Source organism: Cherax quadricarinatus, chromosome 43, assembly GCF_038502225.1.
Source record: "Cherax quadricarinatus isolate ZL_2023a chromosome 43, ASM3850222v1, whole genome shotgun sequence".
NCBI classification, from domain to species: Eukaryota; Metazoa; Arthropoda; class Malacostraca; order Decapoda; family Parastacidae; genus Cherax; species Cherax quadricarinatus.
In genome coordinates this window covers 20,551,813-20,571,219 of record NC_091334.1, presented here as the reverse complement: position 1 = coordinate 20,571,219, position 19,407 = coordinate 20,551,813, and the positions used below count along the sequence as shown (strand labels likewise).

At 36.9% G+C, this 19,407-nt stretch overlaps 1 protein-coding gene across 1 annotated transcript in view; it reads right to left on the bottom strand.

Annotated features, from left to right (window-relative positions):
* LOC128694139 (WD repeat, SAM and U-box domain-containing protein 1-like) overlaps positions 1 to 19,407 on the bottom strand; it is a 76,108-nt gene that overhangs the window by 41,174 nt on the left and 15,527 nt on the right. Inside the window, exons 4-5 of the mRNA XM_070093656.1 lie at positions 17,149 to 17,320; positions 16,433 to 16,578 (exon numbers count right to left, since the gene is read on the bottom strand). Of these exons, the coding sequence (XP_069949757.1) occupies positions 16,433 to 16,578; positions 17,149 to 17,320 (318 nt within the window). The remainder of the gene's footprint in view (positions 1 to 16,432; positions 16,579 to 17,148; positions 17,321 to 19,407) is intronic.

The window sequence follows — 19,407 nt, the reverse complement described above, 5'->3', positions numbered from 1 at the left end:
AATCATTGCAGCTAATAATCATCAACAAACTACTGAATATATAATATTTAATGCTTGAGCAATTTTGGTGAGTTTGTAAGCCTGATGAGAAACAGCAAACACTGGTACTGTATCTTTAATACCTAAACAACTTGGTAATGATATATTCTTCAGGTCACATATGGCTGTAGATATAGGAAGCAAAATTAACTATTTATACTGGCAAATATACAACTATTTTTCATCTTTTTTTATAACTGGCTATGGCATATGTACAGCAAATATTTTGAATGCTGTGAAGGAATAATTTGTTACCATTTTATTTTATGACTGCATAAATCCTCTGTGCTTATTTAGCTATTGTTTTGAGAGTAAGTTAGTGAAATATGTTGATTATGTAACCTTTAGTATCATTCTCAATAAACCCCAGTTCAACTATGCTGAGTATTCATAAAGTATTCTTTCAGATTTCAGCAGTCTTGATTCATGAAATTGGAATGACATTGCTGTGAACAACTCGCCAAACAGAGGTTCACAGTAGTCACAGTAGGGCCCATGCTAACCTTCCTAGTCTGTAAAGAAATACACCTAATTGGATGAATCTTATTAGCCATCATGGTACAATGGACAGTGCACAAAACTGCTTGCTTCAGGGCTGGTTATGAGTGTAAACCCTTCAGAATTCACAATATAGTTTAAAATGATACTAGAGCTTACAGGATTAGTGAGAGCTAGCTCATCCCCATGAGATGTATCATTTACAATAAACTCAGAAAAAAGCTCAGTGTACACAGCCCAACTTCACACAAGTTCCATTTAAATCATCCTTAGAGGGAAAAATCTTAGTTTCTAACTTGATTTCAGTTGTTTTCAATATTACATAGTATAGCCACATCCCAACAAACTTTGTAGAGGCTAACTGCTTCACAAAGAACTCAGTCAAATAAGGATGGCATAACATTCTTAGTCTGTGTTAACAACTATAGACTCAAGAACGGGTTGACTGAAAATACTTTCATGGTCTGCATTAAGGGCAAGGAAGTTAGCTCTTGCTTAGGGGTCTACACAATGAAAGAAAAAATACATACAGTGGACCCTCGAGTTTTGTGATTAATCCATTCCAGAGAGTGCTGAAAGTCGGAATTCACAAATGTCGAAACCATTTTCTCCATAAGAAATAATGTAAATCCAATTAATCTGTTCCAGACACCCAAAGGTATTAACAAAAATTGTTTTTTTTATAGATTAAATATAGATTTATATACAGAAAAGAATGAGAAATCAAGTACATATAAAACAATAACATCACACTTACCTTTATTGAAGACTCTTGTTAATGTATAGAAGACAGGAGGAGGGGAGAGGATGGAGGTCACTGGACCCCTGTTGCACAAAAAAAACTGTCCAGAAAGCTCTTGTAGCTCCACCCTCTACCACAATCACAATCACTACCACCCTCTATCACCATCACTTCCACCATCACAACCACTATCACCATCTACCACCACCACTACCACCATCTCAACCTCTACCACCATCATAACCACTACCACCATCACAACCACTACCACCCTCTACCACCATCACTACCACCCTCTACCACCATCACTACCAACCTCTACCACCAACACAACCACTACAACCCTCTACCTCCATCACTACCACTATCACTACCACCATCACTACCACCCTCTACCACCATCACAACCACTACCACCCTCTACCACCACCACTTTCATATTTTTCGTCAAACTTTAATTCTATCGTGTTTCTCACCTTCTTTACCAAAGGGCTGGCAGTAGAAGCTTTCTTTGAGCCCATGGTGGCTCATTTAGCAGTTGCAAGCACAAAAAAGAATGGATTATTATGAAATGTATCACATGAACGCGTGGGGCGATGGTCACTTGCCCAGAAAGAATGCCTGAATGGTGTGTGGGAGCCTTTGTGTACGTGCGGCCACTGAGAGGCCACTCAGACGCGTTCTGTACCACCAACGAATCATGAGGCAAATCACGAAACGCCAGGCTATACTTTGATGAAAAAAGTTCCTGAAAGTCGAAATTCATGAGGCGAGAGGCTCACAAAACTCAGGGGTCCACTGTACACTGAATTACTTGTACTGTACAGTACAGTCATACCTTGGTATCCATGGGGGATTGGTTCCAGGATACCCCCCCCCCCCCAAGATATTAAAATTCGCAGATGCTAAAGTCTCTCATATAAAATGGCATGGTATTTGCATATAACCTACACACATTCTCCCATATACTTTAAATCATCTTTGGATTACTTATAATACCTAATACAATGTAAATGCTATGTAAATAGTTGTTATACTGTATTGTTTAGAGAATAATGATGACACTCACCAAAACTCTGGTTCTTTTCTCCTGATAACCCTTGTATAATGATGATGATGATTGCTTTACAGTGCCTATAATGCCAATGTGGTGAGGCAATGAGATATGTGGCACTGTAGGTAAGCGGTGAGACTTCAGGCTAACTTGAACCTTCTGACAGGACATCAGAAGGATCATTTATGCCGGAAGATCCAAGTTCCGATTGCAGATGCTGACACTTTGAAGGAGGCTCAATAACACTAATGTATGGATCTGTGGAGGTTGAGGGCTGACGATCTTCAGGTGTTGAAGGTCAAGACTTCACACTTGCAAATGATTTAGTTAGTAACATTATTATAGGAAGCTGTTTCTTCTTTTTCTTTGCATCATCAGTGGTTGTAGACATGGTGTTATCCCTCAGGTGACATGGAGGCTTCACTCCACTGAAGGATCATCCTCAAGGACATTATCCTTTAACACCTGTGCCTGTTGAAAAACTGCTGCAAATCTTTCAAGTGTTCAAACTGATGGCTCCTCTAAATCTTTTGTATCGTCATCATCATCTTCTGTAGAGGATTTCTTGAAGTTCTCGAGGCTGTAGCACTTTACATAGTTAGCCAGCCATCCTTTACTAGTGTTAAACTCCTTCCTCTCACTCTCTTCAACTCCCTTACAGTAGTGCTAACAGAGGCTAAATGCTTTTTCATGCATAATTTTGTCATCAACAGGGATATGCTTCTGTGATATGTCCTCTAACCACAAACCTAATGCTAGCTTAGTCTCTGCAAGCACTTTATCACAAACCAGAGAGAACATTTTTGCTATTGTAGAGGCAATATTAACATTTCCACAAATTTCAGCTTCTTTCTGATTTATTGTGTGAATGCTTGATTCGTTCTTACCAACCTTACAGCCACTTTGGCAAGTGACATACATGCCACTTTTCAAGTGATCTAAGATTTTTATTTTCTCATCGAGAGAGAGCGCTTTACACTCCCTCTTCGCCTTTGAGAGATTGCTTTGACCACCTAATTGCTTTTAAGGAGCCATTTTTTCATAGAAACAAAGGGTGCACAGAACGCAAGTAGCAACCAAACACGAGGCAAATAATGCTCAAACAATGAGCACTGTTCACCTACACACAACTTCATTCATGTGGATTCAGCATAGTGCTTGATGGACGGCAAATTCAAATTTTGCTTTTTGGAACTTTCTGGAATTTTTTTTTGAGTATTTCCAATCCATGGTTGTTTGAATCTGTGGATGCAGAACCCATGGGTATGGAGGGCCAACTGTATTTCAAATATTTACAAGTGAATACTGCATAAATATGCATGTAGTATATTATCAACATGCATACAAATGTTTATACATACATAAATGAATGCAATCATATTTTATAAAAAGGCCAAATATCTTTACAAGAATTCAGGTGGCTTGAACTTGGTAACTAGAAAATATTCAGTAAAGTACAATGTCCAGTCCTTAGGAGTCAAATGTGTGTAACTGATCAGTGCTTGTGGTAGTGAGTGAGTGTTGGTTGTGGTTTGGTGGTGGTGGTAAAACAAAGCACAAGCTCAACTAGAAAACTGCAAGGTGCTCAACTCAAACAAAACATTGTGCAGAAGACATTGAAAACACTGAATGTAACTCAGAAAGAACCAAAAGTCAGAAACTGATCATCAATGAAGCCCTCAGCATCTGTAATGGTTTCACCATCTGTAGTGAGTTGGAGAGCAGGGAGAAAGATACATACTTGACCACCTCAATACAAAATTCAAATGGCCAATGGGAACTTAAGTCACACAAACTTTCTACTTAGCAGCAACATGCATCGTGTTAAGGAAGTGGAATTCAATGAACAGTAGTGGGATATGTTGGAAATGGAAGACTAATGAATATTACCATTGAGCAGAAGCAATGATCCTGATGAACAAAGTAGATTCTCCATCTTTCCCAAGATATTTTATCTGAAAGTTTTACTACAGATGAACCACTTGTGTAATAAATGATAGCTCACAAGCATAAAAAAAGTAAAAAGCAGTGTGTGTGTGATTTGACATACAAGCACATTACAATATTGAACCAGAATGAAACAAGTTCTTTTCCCTTACAGTATGGTGTAGTATGCCGAGGAAAAATATGTTTGAAAGCAACTTTAAACTTTCCAGAAAGGCTACTGTATACAAAGCTTATTAAAAACTTTTTTCAGATTAAACAATATTAGAAGGAATCTCACTGATATACCTTTTGTACATCTTAACTTGTGTAAATACTCACTACATATAAGGAAGTTCAAAATATAGAAAAGCATACCAGAGGTGATCAAAATTTGTACAATATTCACTAAATTTTAAAAAATTCTGAGCAGGACTCCCTAAACTCTCTGTAATACCTCACTTAAATGCAAGTACCTCTCATACTTAGTCTAACCACTACCAATGTAATTCCTTCCCTCTCCTGCACTTTTATTACCAATACTGTACCAACTGCCTAAATTGTAATATACCATAGCAACTGCCTAAATTATAAACCTAACTCAGTTAAAATACTCAATATGCCAATAAAATTTAAACTCATCTTCATTATAAAACAATAACAAACTTTATTTATTTATTTATTTATTTATAAATTTTAGCATACATACAGAGGTACAAAAAAATACAGGTAAGAGCAGCATGCCAAAGCCACTTATATGCATAGCATTACGGGCTGGCTTAAAATTAACTTAAGATTAACTAAGCAATGATGAAATCAGTGATAAGACATTATTGTAAACAGATAACTATAAAATACAAATGAGTATTACAAAGACAGGTCATATGGTTGCATGCATTGCTGTTCATTCAGTAGAATGGAGTATTCTGTTAGGTAGTGTATTTAAAAAAAAAAAAAAAATAACAAAGTTAGGTTTAACATTTGTGTGATATAATTGTGAGTAACATTTAGGATATACAATTTATATGGTTCAGTTATTCAGTATTTATTTGGTTTTGAGTGAGTAAGTGAACTTTGAGAAGAGACTTGAATTTATAAACAGGTAGTGTTTCTTTTATATTTACAGGTAATGAATTCCAGATTTTAGGGCCTTTTATGTGCATTGAGTTTTTGCATAGCGTGAGATGGACACGAGGAACATCAAAGAGTGATCTGTGCCTTGTATTATGGTCATGTGTTCTGTTGAGGTTGGCAAGGAGATGTTTGAGGGGAGGGTTAATATCAGAGTTAAGTGTTCTATGTATGTAATAAGTGCAATAATAAGTATGGATGTTTTGTATGGTGAGTAGGTTGAGTGTTTTGAATATTGGTGGAGTGTGCTGCCTGTAGTGAGAATTTGTTATCATTCTAACTGCAGCCTTTTGTTGGGTAATTAGTGGTCTGAGATGGTTAGTTGTTGTTGAGCCCCATGCACAAATTCCATAGGTGAGATAGGGGTAAATAAGAGAGTGATAAAGGGCCAGGAGGGCTGACTGTGGAACATAGTACCGTATCTTCGATAGTATGCCTACAGTCTTGGAAATTTTCTTAGAAATTTGTTGTATATGTGTATGAAATTTGAGTCTATTATCGAGGTGGATTCCTAAGAATTTTCCCTCTGTTAGCTTTGTGATAGGTGATCCGTTTATTGTTATGTTAAGAGGTACATCTGTAGCTCTGCTACCAAACTGAATGAAGTAGGTTTTGTCAATGTTTAGTGTAAGTTTGTTAGTCCTCATCCAGGTAGATATTTTCTGTAATTCGGTGTTTACAGTATTGGCTAGCGTGACTGGGCTCGGGTGAGAGAAGACGTATGTGGTGTCATCTGCAAAAAGTGTGGGTTTGAGTAATTGCGAAGCATTTGGTAGGTCATTTATGTATAGGAGAAAGAGAAGAGGGCCAAGGACACTTCCCTGTGGGACACCAACTGTAATTGGTTGTGCGGAAGAGCTTGCCCCATTTGCGTACACATATTGGCTTCTGTTGCTGAGGTAAGACTTGAGGTAGTTGAGGGAGTGCCCTCTAATACCATAGTGTGACAATTTTACGTGGAGCAAGTCATGGTCAACTGTATCAAAAGCTTTACGTAAGTCAATGAAGATCCCCAGTGGGACTTCTTTTTTCTCTATTGCAGTGTATATATGTTCTAGCATGTGTATAATAGCATCATTAGTATTTTTATTAGGCCTGAATCCAAATTGGCAGGGGTTGAGAATGTTATGGGAGATGAGGTAGGAGTAGATTCGTTTATGAATTAATTTTTCGAAGATTTTTGAGAGAGGGTGTAAATTGGATATTGGCCTATAGTTATTCAACTCTGTTTGGTCTCCTCCTTTATGGATCGGGGTGACCCTTGCTATTTTGAGAACTGTAGGGAAGGTGGAGGATTCAATGGATTTGTTAAAGAGTGTTGCAATGATTGGTGATAGTACTTGTGACGCTTTTTTGTATATAAAGGGTGGTAAGGTATTTAAATCTCCTGCCTTGTTTTTCAGTGCGTTGATAATAAGGGAGACTTCGTATGGGTTAGTCGGAGCTAGGAACAGTGTGTTCGGGTAGTTGCCAGTGAGGTAGTCATTTGGTGGGGTATCTGAGCTTGGGATATTATTGGCAAGGTTTTGACCTATAGTGGAGAAGAAATCATTGAGTCTGTTTGCTGTTTCTGTTGGTGGGAGTTGGGGTTCATCTGATTTTGCTAATTTTATTTCGCTATGTCGTGATATCTTTTTTGTTCCCAGAATTTCTGATAGGGTCTTCCAGGTCTTTTTTATATCACCTCGTAAGTTGGATAATCTGTTCTCATAATACAATTTTTTTGCCCTTCTTATCAGGCTGGTTAGGATTGACGAGTAACGTTTTGTTTGGTCTCTGGTTATGTGACCCATTCTGTACTGTTTTTCATATCGGTGTTTTGTATTTATGGATTTGAGAATGCTGGGTGTTAGCCAGGGACTGTTCAGTCTCTTAGCTGTCATCTGTTTAGTTTTTTTAGGGCAGTGCTTGTTATAAAGGTATTGGGTCTTTTTTAGAAAATTATTAAAACATTCGTCAATATCTGTATAGATTTCTAGCTCAGTGTGCCAGTCAATGTTTGTTACTGCTGTTGTGAAGTTATTAATGGCTGCCTCATTGTGAAGTCTGAAGGTGACTTTAGTAGTGTCTTGGGGTATTTTACCAAGAGTTGTTATGAGGAAAGTAGGGTAGTGGTCTGTGGTATTATCTGTAATTATGCCTGATTTTAAAGGGGATATGGTGTTGGTCCAGATGTGGTCAAGTAGGGAAACACTAGTCTCTGTAACTCTTGTAGGTTTTGTTACTGTTGGTAGCAACATGCAGTTACTCATTGTGTTTGTGAATTCAGTAACGTGTGGGTCCTGGTCTTGCAGGAGATTTATATTGAAGTCACCTGAGAGTAGTAAGTGATCTTTGTTCATGCGTGCATCAGTTATCATACTTCCTAGGTTTTGACTAAATTGGCTAATGTTTGATTGTGGAATTCTGTAGATGTTTATCACTGTGAGAGGTTTTTGTAGGTATTTGGATTTGAATTTAGCTATTATATATTCCCCATGTTCATCCCTTGTGCAAGTATTAGTGATACATTCTAGTTGGTCTGAGTAGTATATAGCTGTGCCACCCCCTTGTTGGTCTGGCCTACAGTTGTGTATGGCTGTGTAACCAGGAATGGCATAGACATCTGTAGTATCAGGCTTTAGCCAGGTTTCAGTTAGTGTAATGATGGACATATTGGCATGCAAGGAATTTAGTAATGCTAGGAGGTCATCATAATGCTTGCTTAAAGATCTGATATTGTAGTTAAAGATAGTTATGTTGTTGTTGGCTCTGAGAAGTGCCTTTGATTGTTCTGCTGTGTAGTAATTACAGTAACTGTTTGAATCATTTAAGTCATTAAATAAGAGGTTGGTATCAGGATCAATGCTTGTAATCATAAGATTTGTAGTGAATCTATAGTTAGAATTAAGTAAAAAATAAAGTAAATATTCTAAATCTAAATATTCTAAAGCTAAAAAAAAAAAAATAGCACCTGAATTATTTAACAAATGTAAAAAATAATGAGCTAAGGTAGTTTTTTAAAGCTAAAATAAAGGAGACAATATAAAAGGGACTAAAATAATTTGTGGTGAACAAATAAAGTGATGATCAAATAATGGAGCTTGGGAATATGATAGTAGGTAGTACTTTAAAGGTAATTCTTTAAAGTTAGAATTATAATATAAAATTATAATATAAAAGGGACTAATATAAGTTGTGGTGAACAATAAAGTGGTAATCAAATAAATGAGCTTTGGAGTATAATGGCAAAATAGTGAACTTATTAACTTTAGCACCTGAGAATAGCACCTTGATTAGTTTAACAATTGCGAATATATGATCTAAGGTAGTTATATAAAGCTAAAATAAAGGACAAAAAAATATATAAGGGACTACAATTAAGTAATGGTAAACAAGTTAAATGGACAGATAGTCACTATGAGATAATATTGGTTTAGGAGTAAGATCTGATTTGTAATATTAAATAAGTTGAGCAGTTTATTGCACAATAAAAAGTAAAATAAAAAATGAGGTAGTTGGTACTAGCTAGCAAAAGATAGTTTTGGTACTTGCAAAAAAGTAATTGGAATATACACTAATTGCACACACAATAAAAAGTGACTAAAAAAACAAGTAGTGGTAAACAAAATTAAATGGACAGGTAAGAACAATGAATAATGGTAATGTCTTGGTTATAATATGATAGTAAGATGGTAGACAGGTACAAAGGATAATATAAAGGTTGGAGTTGAATATACAAACTTGAAAATTTGGCAACAAAATGTTATGGGAAGTATAAAATAATGTTTAATGTACAAAAGTAAAATTGACTGGTAGTAAATATGGTGTTTAATAAAATTTTAGTAAGTAATAATGATTACAAAAAAAGTGAAAAAGTAATGTTTATTTCATTCAATATTGCACTGGTAGTTATACTAGAGGTTATATGGCAGTACAAGGTAATTAAGAGTACTCTAAGATAGTAAATGTGGTATAAAACAGGTAAAGGTAATTAGACAAGTAATGGTTATTAAATGTCAAAAATGTTAAGAGTAAATTGAAATTATAGTAAGAATGATAATTATTAATTTTAGTAGGTAATATCAATTGATAGTATTTAAAAAAATATGAGGTAGTAATATGGACAGAGAAAGTATCAATTCAGCTAATGTTTAAGCAAACAATAGTAAATAAGAAAATTACATAAGGTGACTTATGCTTACTAGTAAAATCACAAAATGAGGTAGTTGATTATTTAAATACTAAGAGATTGTACAATGAAATTTGAACAATAATGGAGCAAAACATACACTACACTACGTAGGCTTTTAAGTTGGACATTGTTTAGTTATTCTCTGTAAGATTAGTATCCCTGAGAAATCGTGATAGATCATTCTCGTTCGTGATTGTGTACAGTTGACCTACATTTGTTTTCCTAACAAGAATTTTCCCATCCCGTGTGAAGCATTGGTGTATTGTGTCGTTATTCTCCCGCTTAAGTTTTCTGACTCTATACAGGAGGTTCTGACGTTTTTTGGTAAGACACTCGTTTATGTATACCTCTTTCTTTACTTTAATAGATGCAATAATTAAGTCTTTTTTCCTGTCATGTGAGTGGAATCTAAGCATAACACTTTTTCTACCATGGGATCCTAGTAACCTGGCTTCTTTTATTTCAGACTCTGGTACAATAACACTTGTTTGGTCCTTTATGATCTGCAGAGTAATTTCTTTACTGTTTGTTTGGTTCATATCACTGGGAAAAAGTGGACTGTTAACTATTACTGCGTCCGATAGTTTATCTTGTTCAGTTTTATCTTCTTGGAGAGCAAAGTAGTCACTGAACTGGTTATCTAAGTTGTTCTTCCATTCTTTTACTGCTTCTTCAACCTTTGTATTAAGAGATATTATTTGTTGGGTATGGCTATCTATGACTGTCTGGATGGTCTTGCCACAGTTTGTCATTCCTGGTGTTGATAACTTTTGTTCAAGACTGAGGATTTTGTTCTCGAGTTGTGTCATCCTGGTGTCTTGTTTTGTTAGCGTCTCTCGAAGATTCATATTTTCAATAACTAAGTTGGAGATGCATGACTTTAGGGTATCTGGATCGTTGGTCATACCTGAGAGGCTACTTGGTAGGTTGAATCCAGGGAAGAGAGGGGAGGATGGGCTGGTGGCAGCCATGTTTGTTGTTATTGTTGTGGTGTCGCCTTGAGCGGTGGTGAGTGGGGTGGTTGCTGGGTCGGCGTCCTCCTGACTACACTTGTTGAATAGTTGATTTTTCGGCGTTTTCTTGCTGGCCTTGGTGCTGTTTCCTCTTAGATTGCGCCTCATAATACTACAGGAATTGTTGTAGTTAAGAAGAAGTTGTAGTTATACAAAGTTTAGGGTTACGTTGTTCGGCTGGCAGCGGGGTGTTGCTTTCGGTTTGTGGGCAGTCTTCCTTTGATCTCTATTATGTTCGATTTGTAGGTTTCACTGTTGGTAATCTTTGGTCATTCTGGGTGCTACGTTGGGTAGTGCAGTTTTGCAAGTAACTAGGTCATCATAGGAGCATTGGTAGCTCTGATAGTTGGAGAAAAGTACGGAGCTTGGAGGTCGCTGCTGCCGCTGCCGCTGCTCCATTCACTCCTATCTGACAGTGCTGCAATTTTTCAAAAAAAAAAAATAATAATAATTTTATCTTCTGAAATGGAAGGGAATCCTTTTTTGAAGGTAATGATACCAAATACAGTATGTGAAATTTGATGGAAACTTGCGGAATTACACAGGCACAAAGTTGGCAGCTTAGGCAGTCTGGGCACAACTTATGCATTAGCATTTTTGCCCACATTAACTCCTATTTATTAACCCTTAAACCAGTGGTTCCCAAACTTTTTCAGCTTGTTACCCAATTTAACATGCCACATAAAGCATGTTACCCCTTTCACAAAATGTTGTTATTATTGATATACAGTGGACCCCCGGTTAACGATATTTTTTCACTCCAGAAGTATGTTCAGGTGCCAGTACTGACCGAATTTGTTCCCATAAGGAATATTGTGAAGTAGATTAGTCCATTTCAGACCCCCAAACATACACGTACAAACGCACTTACATAAATACACTTACATAATTGGTCGCATTCGGAGGTAATCGTTATGCGGGGGTCCACTGTATATGGCTAAATTAAAACACTTGAGATATTTTCTTTTATTTATTGTATTTAAACATTGTGCATCTCTAATGACTATTACCAAAGATGTCAAGAACATCAGTGGGATGGATGGAGTTGCATACTTGAAGCTAGTTTAGGAATTTTTGGCTTCATACCAGCTTATGTCTACCTCGGCTGATGCTCACAGATAAACTGACAGTGTGAAATAGAGGCACCCTCAGGAAGTGAGTGACGCATACTGGACAGGTCGATCTGGGCTACTGAGTGACTTTTGTCCTGAAGCATACTTGTCAAAATACTTTTGGGTTTCCACACACTTAGCTATATATTTCTTCTTTTCTAATACTGTATATTAGTTTTTGATGTTTATTGTTATTTGGTTTAACTTTATTACTTACTTATAATAGGTTTACTTTACAACTTTATATACTAAGACAAAGTTAACAATAATCCTCATATCGGGTACCGCATTGTTTTCTTGATTTTCAGAATTCATAACTTTTTTTCTGTCACCCCTCCATTACCCCCCAAAAATGGTTAAATTACCCCCAGGGGGTAATTTACCCCCAGTTTGGGAACCACTGCCTTAAACAGTCCAAACGTATATATACGTTCACCTGCTCAGCACGCCGAATATTTTGAGGGAAAAAAACAATCGTTGAATAAATGACAAATGAAACGTATATATACGTTTGGGGCGCTACACGAGAGAACATATATATACGTTTGGATTGTTTAAGTGTTAAACCAATTCCAATGCTCAATTTGATCCAATTCCTCACTTTCTACACAGGCCCATTCTCTAATGTCTAGGACAAAATTTATTGCTTAAACCATAGATCTACATAAGCAACACTGGCATCAATGACATAGCTAATTTAATATCTTTATCATGCACCTCATACCCATGGTGTGGGTGGTAGTCAAAAGATTACAGAGGTACATAGTGGGTCCAGGGACTGTGGTACAAAGGTACATAGTGGGTCCAGGGACTGTGGTACAAAGGTACATAGTGGGTCCAGGGACTGTGGTACAAAGTTCTGATAGCTAAAAAAGTTAGTGATAATAAACTACTTACATGCTTATATCTGGTTACAATCATAATAAATTTATGCAGACATGAATTCAGTCACAAAAATATTATTGTAGCTTGTATGTGGTTTTTTAATAATTTATATTACCTTATATTTTAGCAATGTATACTTGAATTTAAATAAAATTTAAGTGGCAATGATTTATTTACAATAGGCAAGGTCAGGGTATTTTTCCAGAAAGTTTGGTAATATGCCACTGTGGCTCAAATACTTTGACATTTCTTGAACATTTGTGAGTGAATTGTCTCTGCATTTACTAATTTTCTTGCATTCCAGCAATGATGATGCCAGGTGTGACAATAGTCTATCTGGCAAAGTTTGCATTTAGTTGTGTACATCAGCTGGTGATACTGATGCAACCTCTAATGATACTTGTAGCCCAGACGGAGCCAAGCAATAGTGACAAAAAAGAGTTAGCTGATTTTGTTTGATGCACCTTAAGACATGTGGCTCCTCCTGCATGACAGATTCTTCAGAATGATGATAGATGGACTGACTAGTGTCAATCTCCTTCAGTCTCAAGCCAATGAAGTTCAACTGAAATTTTTTCCATTGTCCTTAAAACACTAGTTAACAACCCAAGATTGTAACCTATGAGAGATGGAATCCACAGGTGTACTCTGGTTCTGCTGTCAACAGGCCTGCTATATCTCTGACTGGCTTCAGACACTAGCATGCCACACTTGATGCTCATAGAGTTAAGAGCATTTATGATGAATCAGTTACACTTAAGGTGTCAATGACGTAGACCTACGTGGGAGACAGTGAAAGGGCTAATAGTTCTAAGCATCACTTATATCTGAAATGCTGTGTGTAAATATAACAACTTGATCTTTTCTAAATTTTCTTATGTTCATAATAATATTCTGATTTTGCACTTAATGGACAAGGACAGGCTAAGAGCTGTTATCCTACCTCAGCTCATTTTGAAGCCCCAACCCTATCTATGGTATACCAGGATGCGACCCACACCAGTTGGCTAACACCCAGGTACCTACTTGCTGCTAGGTGAACAGGGACAGCAGGTGTCTTAAAGAATCATGCCCAATGTTTCCACCCATACCAGGAATCGAACTACGGACACTCAGTGTGTGAAATGAGTGTGCTACCAACTGAGCTACTGGACACCTTTAAGGACTATAAGAGAACTTTGGGAGCAGGACTTCTGTTTTTGCATAACGTTAGGTAGAGATTCAGTTGTTAGGTCTGTCATTTTTCCATTTCTTCGCATAAAGCGTAAATCCAAAAAACCATTGGTCTCAATCTATTCAATTATAATGGGAGTTTACTGTCAGAAAAATATCAAAATTTGCTGAAGTTGCAGAAAGAAAAGTGATCACATAATATAATTTATAATATTGAAGAACAATTGTAAGGGGTTTAGATAATATAAACTGCTGAAAACAATTATTAATACAGTACAGTAGGGCCCCAACTTACAATGTTAATGCATTCCAGAAAATTCATCGTAATTTCATTGTTTGGTGCTTGGAACCTATTTTTCTCACAAGAAATAGCAAAATTAATTAATGTGTTCCTGAGCCATTATATTCCATATCTTATTTCAGTTAATTTGCTTTACAAAGAATTTTTTTCAAATATTTTACATTCAGTACTGTTTCCTTTCACTTACAAATAGAGGGTGAAAGAGGGATTGTGAGTGGGTGGGTGTAATGGTGGGTGGTGTAGGTGTAAGGATTAGTGAGGTGGTGTTGAAGGAAAACTTATGGAATTATGCAGGTGGAAAGTTAATAGTTTGGGCTCAATTTCTGCACTGGCAATTTTACCAACTATGAGTTCTATTTTAAGTCAAATTTCATATATTCATCCAACCAAATTCTTATCAATTTTACTAGTACATGCTCTTTCTGTTCTATCAACTGAGTACAGTAACTGCCCACTCAACTATTAAAACTACCCTATAACATGCAGAGAATTTCGTAATTTGGCCAATTTTACAAAAAATTAAAAAATACCTATTTAGAGCTAGAGTGCAAAATAAAAAAAAAAAAATTCCTGTCCTAAAACATTTCCTTTGTTCATTAACCCTTTCGGGGTTTCGGCCATACTAGTACAGCTTACGCACCAGGGTTTTTGACGTACTAGTACGCCTAAATTCTAGCACCCTCAAACCTAGTGAGAGAAAGCTGGTAGGCCTACATATGAAAGAATGGGTCTATGTGGTCAGTGTGCATGGTATAAAAAAAATCCTGCAGCACACAGTGCGTAATGAGAAAAAAAAAAATTTGACCGTGTTTTTGGATTAAAACAGCGACTCTGCACTGTATTTTTGTATGGTACATATTTATTGTTGTACGTATTCTAGTTTTCCTGGTCTCATTTTATAGAATGGTAGACATATTACAGAAACTGAGATGATTCTGACTGATTTTACAAAGAAAACTACCTTGAAATTGCGCTCAAATTAGCAGAAATGTTCGATTTTTACCAAAGTTCAAAAGTAAACAAATCATGCTATGCATCCAATACACGTCAACTGGTGAGTCTAATATTCTTTCACAAGTGTGTTGACAATATTTATACCATTTCTACACCAATGCAGTAGTCTGCATAACAGTAAATCTTCTATTTTTTTTGCGAGAATAAAAATTCAAAGTGGAAAGCAAAAGAATGTAAGAGGGGCATAGGGATGTGACTAATGAACAGAGGAAATGTTATTTTAGTGCCAGGAATGTCTTTCTTGTTTATTCTGGGCCCTATTCGGAAATTGGCATCTTTTGAAATTTGTGTGAAATTGGCGAAATTGCTAAATTCTGACCACTGTACTGGATAGTTGAAATCGGTAATTGGGTGGTTTCTTGTACTCATTCGATAGAAAAAATGGAGTTCTAGCGAAATAGTTATGATTTTTGTCGACAAGTACACTGGAATTGGCCGAAAATAGGGCTCAAAGTGGGCAAAATCGCCGATGCTTAAACATCGTCGAGACCGCTAACTTCGCGAGAGCATAATTCCATAAGTTTTCCATCAAATTTCATACTTTTGGTGTCATTATGATTGGGAAAAGATTCTCTATCTTTTCATAAGAAAAAATAATTTTTTTTTCTTTTAAATTTGGCTGACCCTGAGAACAAGTCTCTGAGAGGGCCTGTCGACCCTGAAAGGGTTAATCTCACCCACAGGTCTCTCTTTTATTATACTCACCTTCCTTCCATTTCGAATTCATAATTACACAAAAATAAAATATTTACTCTATTTCCTGGATAATAAAATATAACCAGAAATGATTGGTCATGGTTTAAGGCATCCCAGTAACTGAATCAAACCTATTAAAAACCCATAATGAGGGACGTAGGGAGGCCTTACCCTTGCTCAGGAAAATCTGCAAAAATCGAATATTTTCCCTACTGAGCTCAATTTCAAGCTACTTTCAGTCCTGAAATCAACCAAAATTATCTCCATTTCAGTAGTATGTCTTCTATTATATCAAAAGATATCATGGAATAGCCAATAAAACCATAAAAACCATCCTAGAAAACACCTCAAATTTGCTATTTTAAATCAAACACATGATCAGAGTTTTGTTTTTCCATCAAGCACTGCACAGGGCAGGATTTTTTAAACTGTGCACTTACCATGCAGACCCATTCTCTCATATCTAGGCCAAAATTCACCACTCACAGCTCATCTGAGTGAGGTGAGCTCATGACAGAACTACGTGAAGAACCCTGGCCTCCGTGATGTAGTTCTACATGACAGTTATTGAAAGGGCTAAAATATAATAAATATACAGAACTTAAAATAATTTGAATGAATTAAATTAAAAGGTAAAAGACAAATAACTGAATGTTCATTTAAGAAATCAAACGGACCTGAGTAGTGATAATGTTGACACATCCCATATACCAGCCATGTCATCATCTCCCCCTGCTGATAACAACACTGAATTTGGAGAAAAGGCACACACTCTCACTGCTGCTTCACTTGATGGTTGCAGTGAACACAGACGCTCCCCGGTCTGTTGATGTAGTAATTAGGTGTCAAATGACACTCAGATCACAATCTGTGTAAATAACAATGCATGTGATGTATAATACATTGATAAATATAATGATACTGCAAATCTGCATATCCATGGAACTTGGCATTTCAACTAATTAAATAATGTATATAACATGTGAAAGAAAATTCACAATGTCATCTAACAAGGGCTTCAGAAACCAGTGAGTTACAAAATACTGACATATAATATTGAAAATAAAAATAATGGAATTCTGAAAGTGGGAAGTATAATGTATGCACTCTGAAGGCTAAGTGGGGATACTGCAGTCTGGAGGCTCACTTGAATTGTGATATGTACACACCTCTGGAAAGACAACTACTGAATAAGTGATGGTGAATGTGTTTTCTTTTTTGGGTTACTCTGCCTCAGTGAGAGAAGGCCGATGTTTTAAAAAACATTAGTACCAGTATTTACACAGTTCTGCCAAAGCTAATCTAGGCACCAGGGTTAGGCTAATTTCTCTCCAGATATTTACCTACAGTACCTAATATTTATTACACTATATTATGAAAACATTGTCATTACCTTCACATCCCAGATAATTGTTGAGCCATCAGTTGAAGCAGAGGCCAACTTTGTTCCAAACGGAGAGAAACTCACACAGTTGACTCCATAAGTGTGCCCAAGAAGTGGAGAGTAACCAACCTCAACAAAGGAATCATCAACTTGCCACTTGTACAATCGAACACTCTTGTCACTGAAAACAATATTATACTCTGATATGCAGTATGTCTGGTAATTAGCACCAAAAGACAGAAACATCTACACACCATCTATGTGTAATGTACAGTGTATGTCTATATTACATATGCATATGTACCTATAAGCGAGTATACAGGGTAAAGTACATGTATGTGGTAGATTAATAAAAGGGTTGGGGTAAGAGAGAAAGCAGGATTGCTGAGGAACAAGGAGGATTTAAGAAGAGTAGAAGATATGTAGACTGTCTACACCGAAGCATATGTAAGTAAGTAACTTTATTCAGGTATACACAATACAACAAACTATTTCTATAAAGTGGAATACAGTATAACATACAATTGGGGTGATTGCCTTATGTTATTACTTTATAGGAAGCCCATTGTTATGCAAAGCATTTTGGGCAGTCTTAAAACTAAATAATGATTACAAAAAGAACAAAAAGGCACAACACTGTAACTGGAACAATGTACAACCCACACATAGGGGACAGAAACTTATGACAATGTTTCAGTCCGACTTTGGACTACTGACTAGTCACACTGACTTGTCAATGGTCTAAGCCGGACCGAAATGTTGTCATAAGCTTCTTTCTCCTAAGTGCGGGTTATTTGTGTACTAATTATGAATACATGTACACGTATATATGTGTATGAGAATAAGAATACATGCTGGCCATCTCTCACTGAAGCAGTGATCAAAAAAAAAAAAAATTTTCACCATTCACACTATAACTGTCTTTGATATATATTAGATTTTTTTTTTTTTAACAAGTCAGCCGTCTCCCACCGAGGCAGGGTGACCCAAAAAGAAAGAAAATCCCCAAAAAGAAAATATTTTCATCATCATTCAACACTTTCACCTCACTCACACATAATCACTGTTTTTTGCAGAGGTGCTCAGAACACAACAGTTTAGAAGCATATACACGTATAAAGATACACAACATATCCCTCCAAACTGCTAATATCCCGAACCCCTCCTTTAGAGTGCAGGCATTGTACTTCCCATTTCCAGGACTCAAGTCCGGCTATTAAAAATTATATATATATATATATATATATATATATTTTTTTTTATTATTATTATCACACTGGCCGATTCCCACTAAGGCAGGGTGGCCCGAAAAAGAAAAACTTTCACCATCATTCACTCCATCACTGTCTTGCCAGAAGGGTGCTTTACACAACAGTTTTTAAACTGCAACATTAACACCCCTCCTTCAGAGTGCAGGCACTGTACTTCCCATCTCCAGGACTCAAGTCCGGCCTGCCGGTTTCCCTGAACCCCTTCATAAATGTTACTTTGCTCACACTCCAACAGCACGTCAAGTATTAAAAACCATATGTCTCCATTCACTCCTATCAAACACGCTCACGCATGCCTGCTGGAAGTCCAAGCCCCTCGCACACAAAACCTCCTTTACCCCCTCCCTCCAACCTTTCCTAGGCCGACCCCTACCCCGCCTTCCTTCCACTACAGACTGATACACTCTTGAAGTCACTCTGTTTCTCTCCATTCTCTCTACATGTCCAAACCACCTCAACAACCCTTCCTCAGCCCTCTGGACAACAGTTTTGGTAATCCCGCACCTCCTCCTAACCTCCAAACTACGAATTCTCTGCATTATATTCACACCACACATTGCTCTCAGACATGACATCTCCACTGCCTCCAGCCTTCTCCTCACTGCAACATTCATCACCCATGCTTCACACCCATATAAGAGCGTTGGTAAAGCTATACTCTCATCCATTCCCCTCTTTGCCTCCAAGGACAAAGTTCTTTGTCTCCACAGACTCCTAAGTGCACCACTCACCCTTTTCCCCTCATCAATTCTATGATTCACCTCATCTTTCATAGACCCATCCGCTGACACGTCCACTCTCAAATATCTGAATACATTCACCTCCTCCATACTCTCTCCCTCCAATCTGATATCCAATCTTTCATCACCTAATCTTTTTGTTATTCTCATAACCTTACTCTTTCCTGTATTCACTTTTAATTTTCTTCTTTTGCACACCCTACCAAATTCATCCACCAATCTCTGCAACTTCTCTTCAGAATCTCCCAAGAGCACAG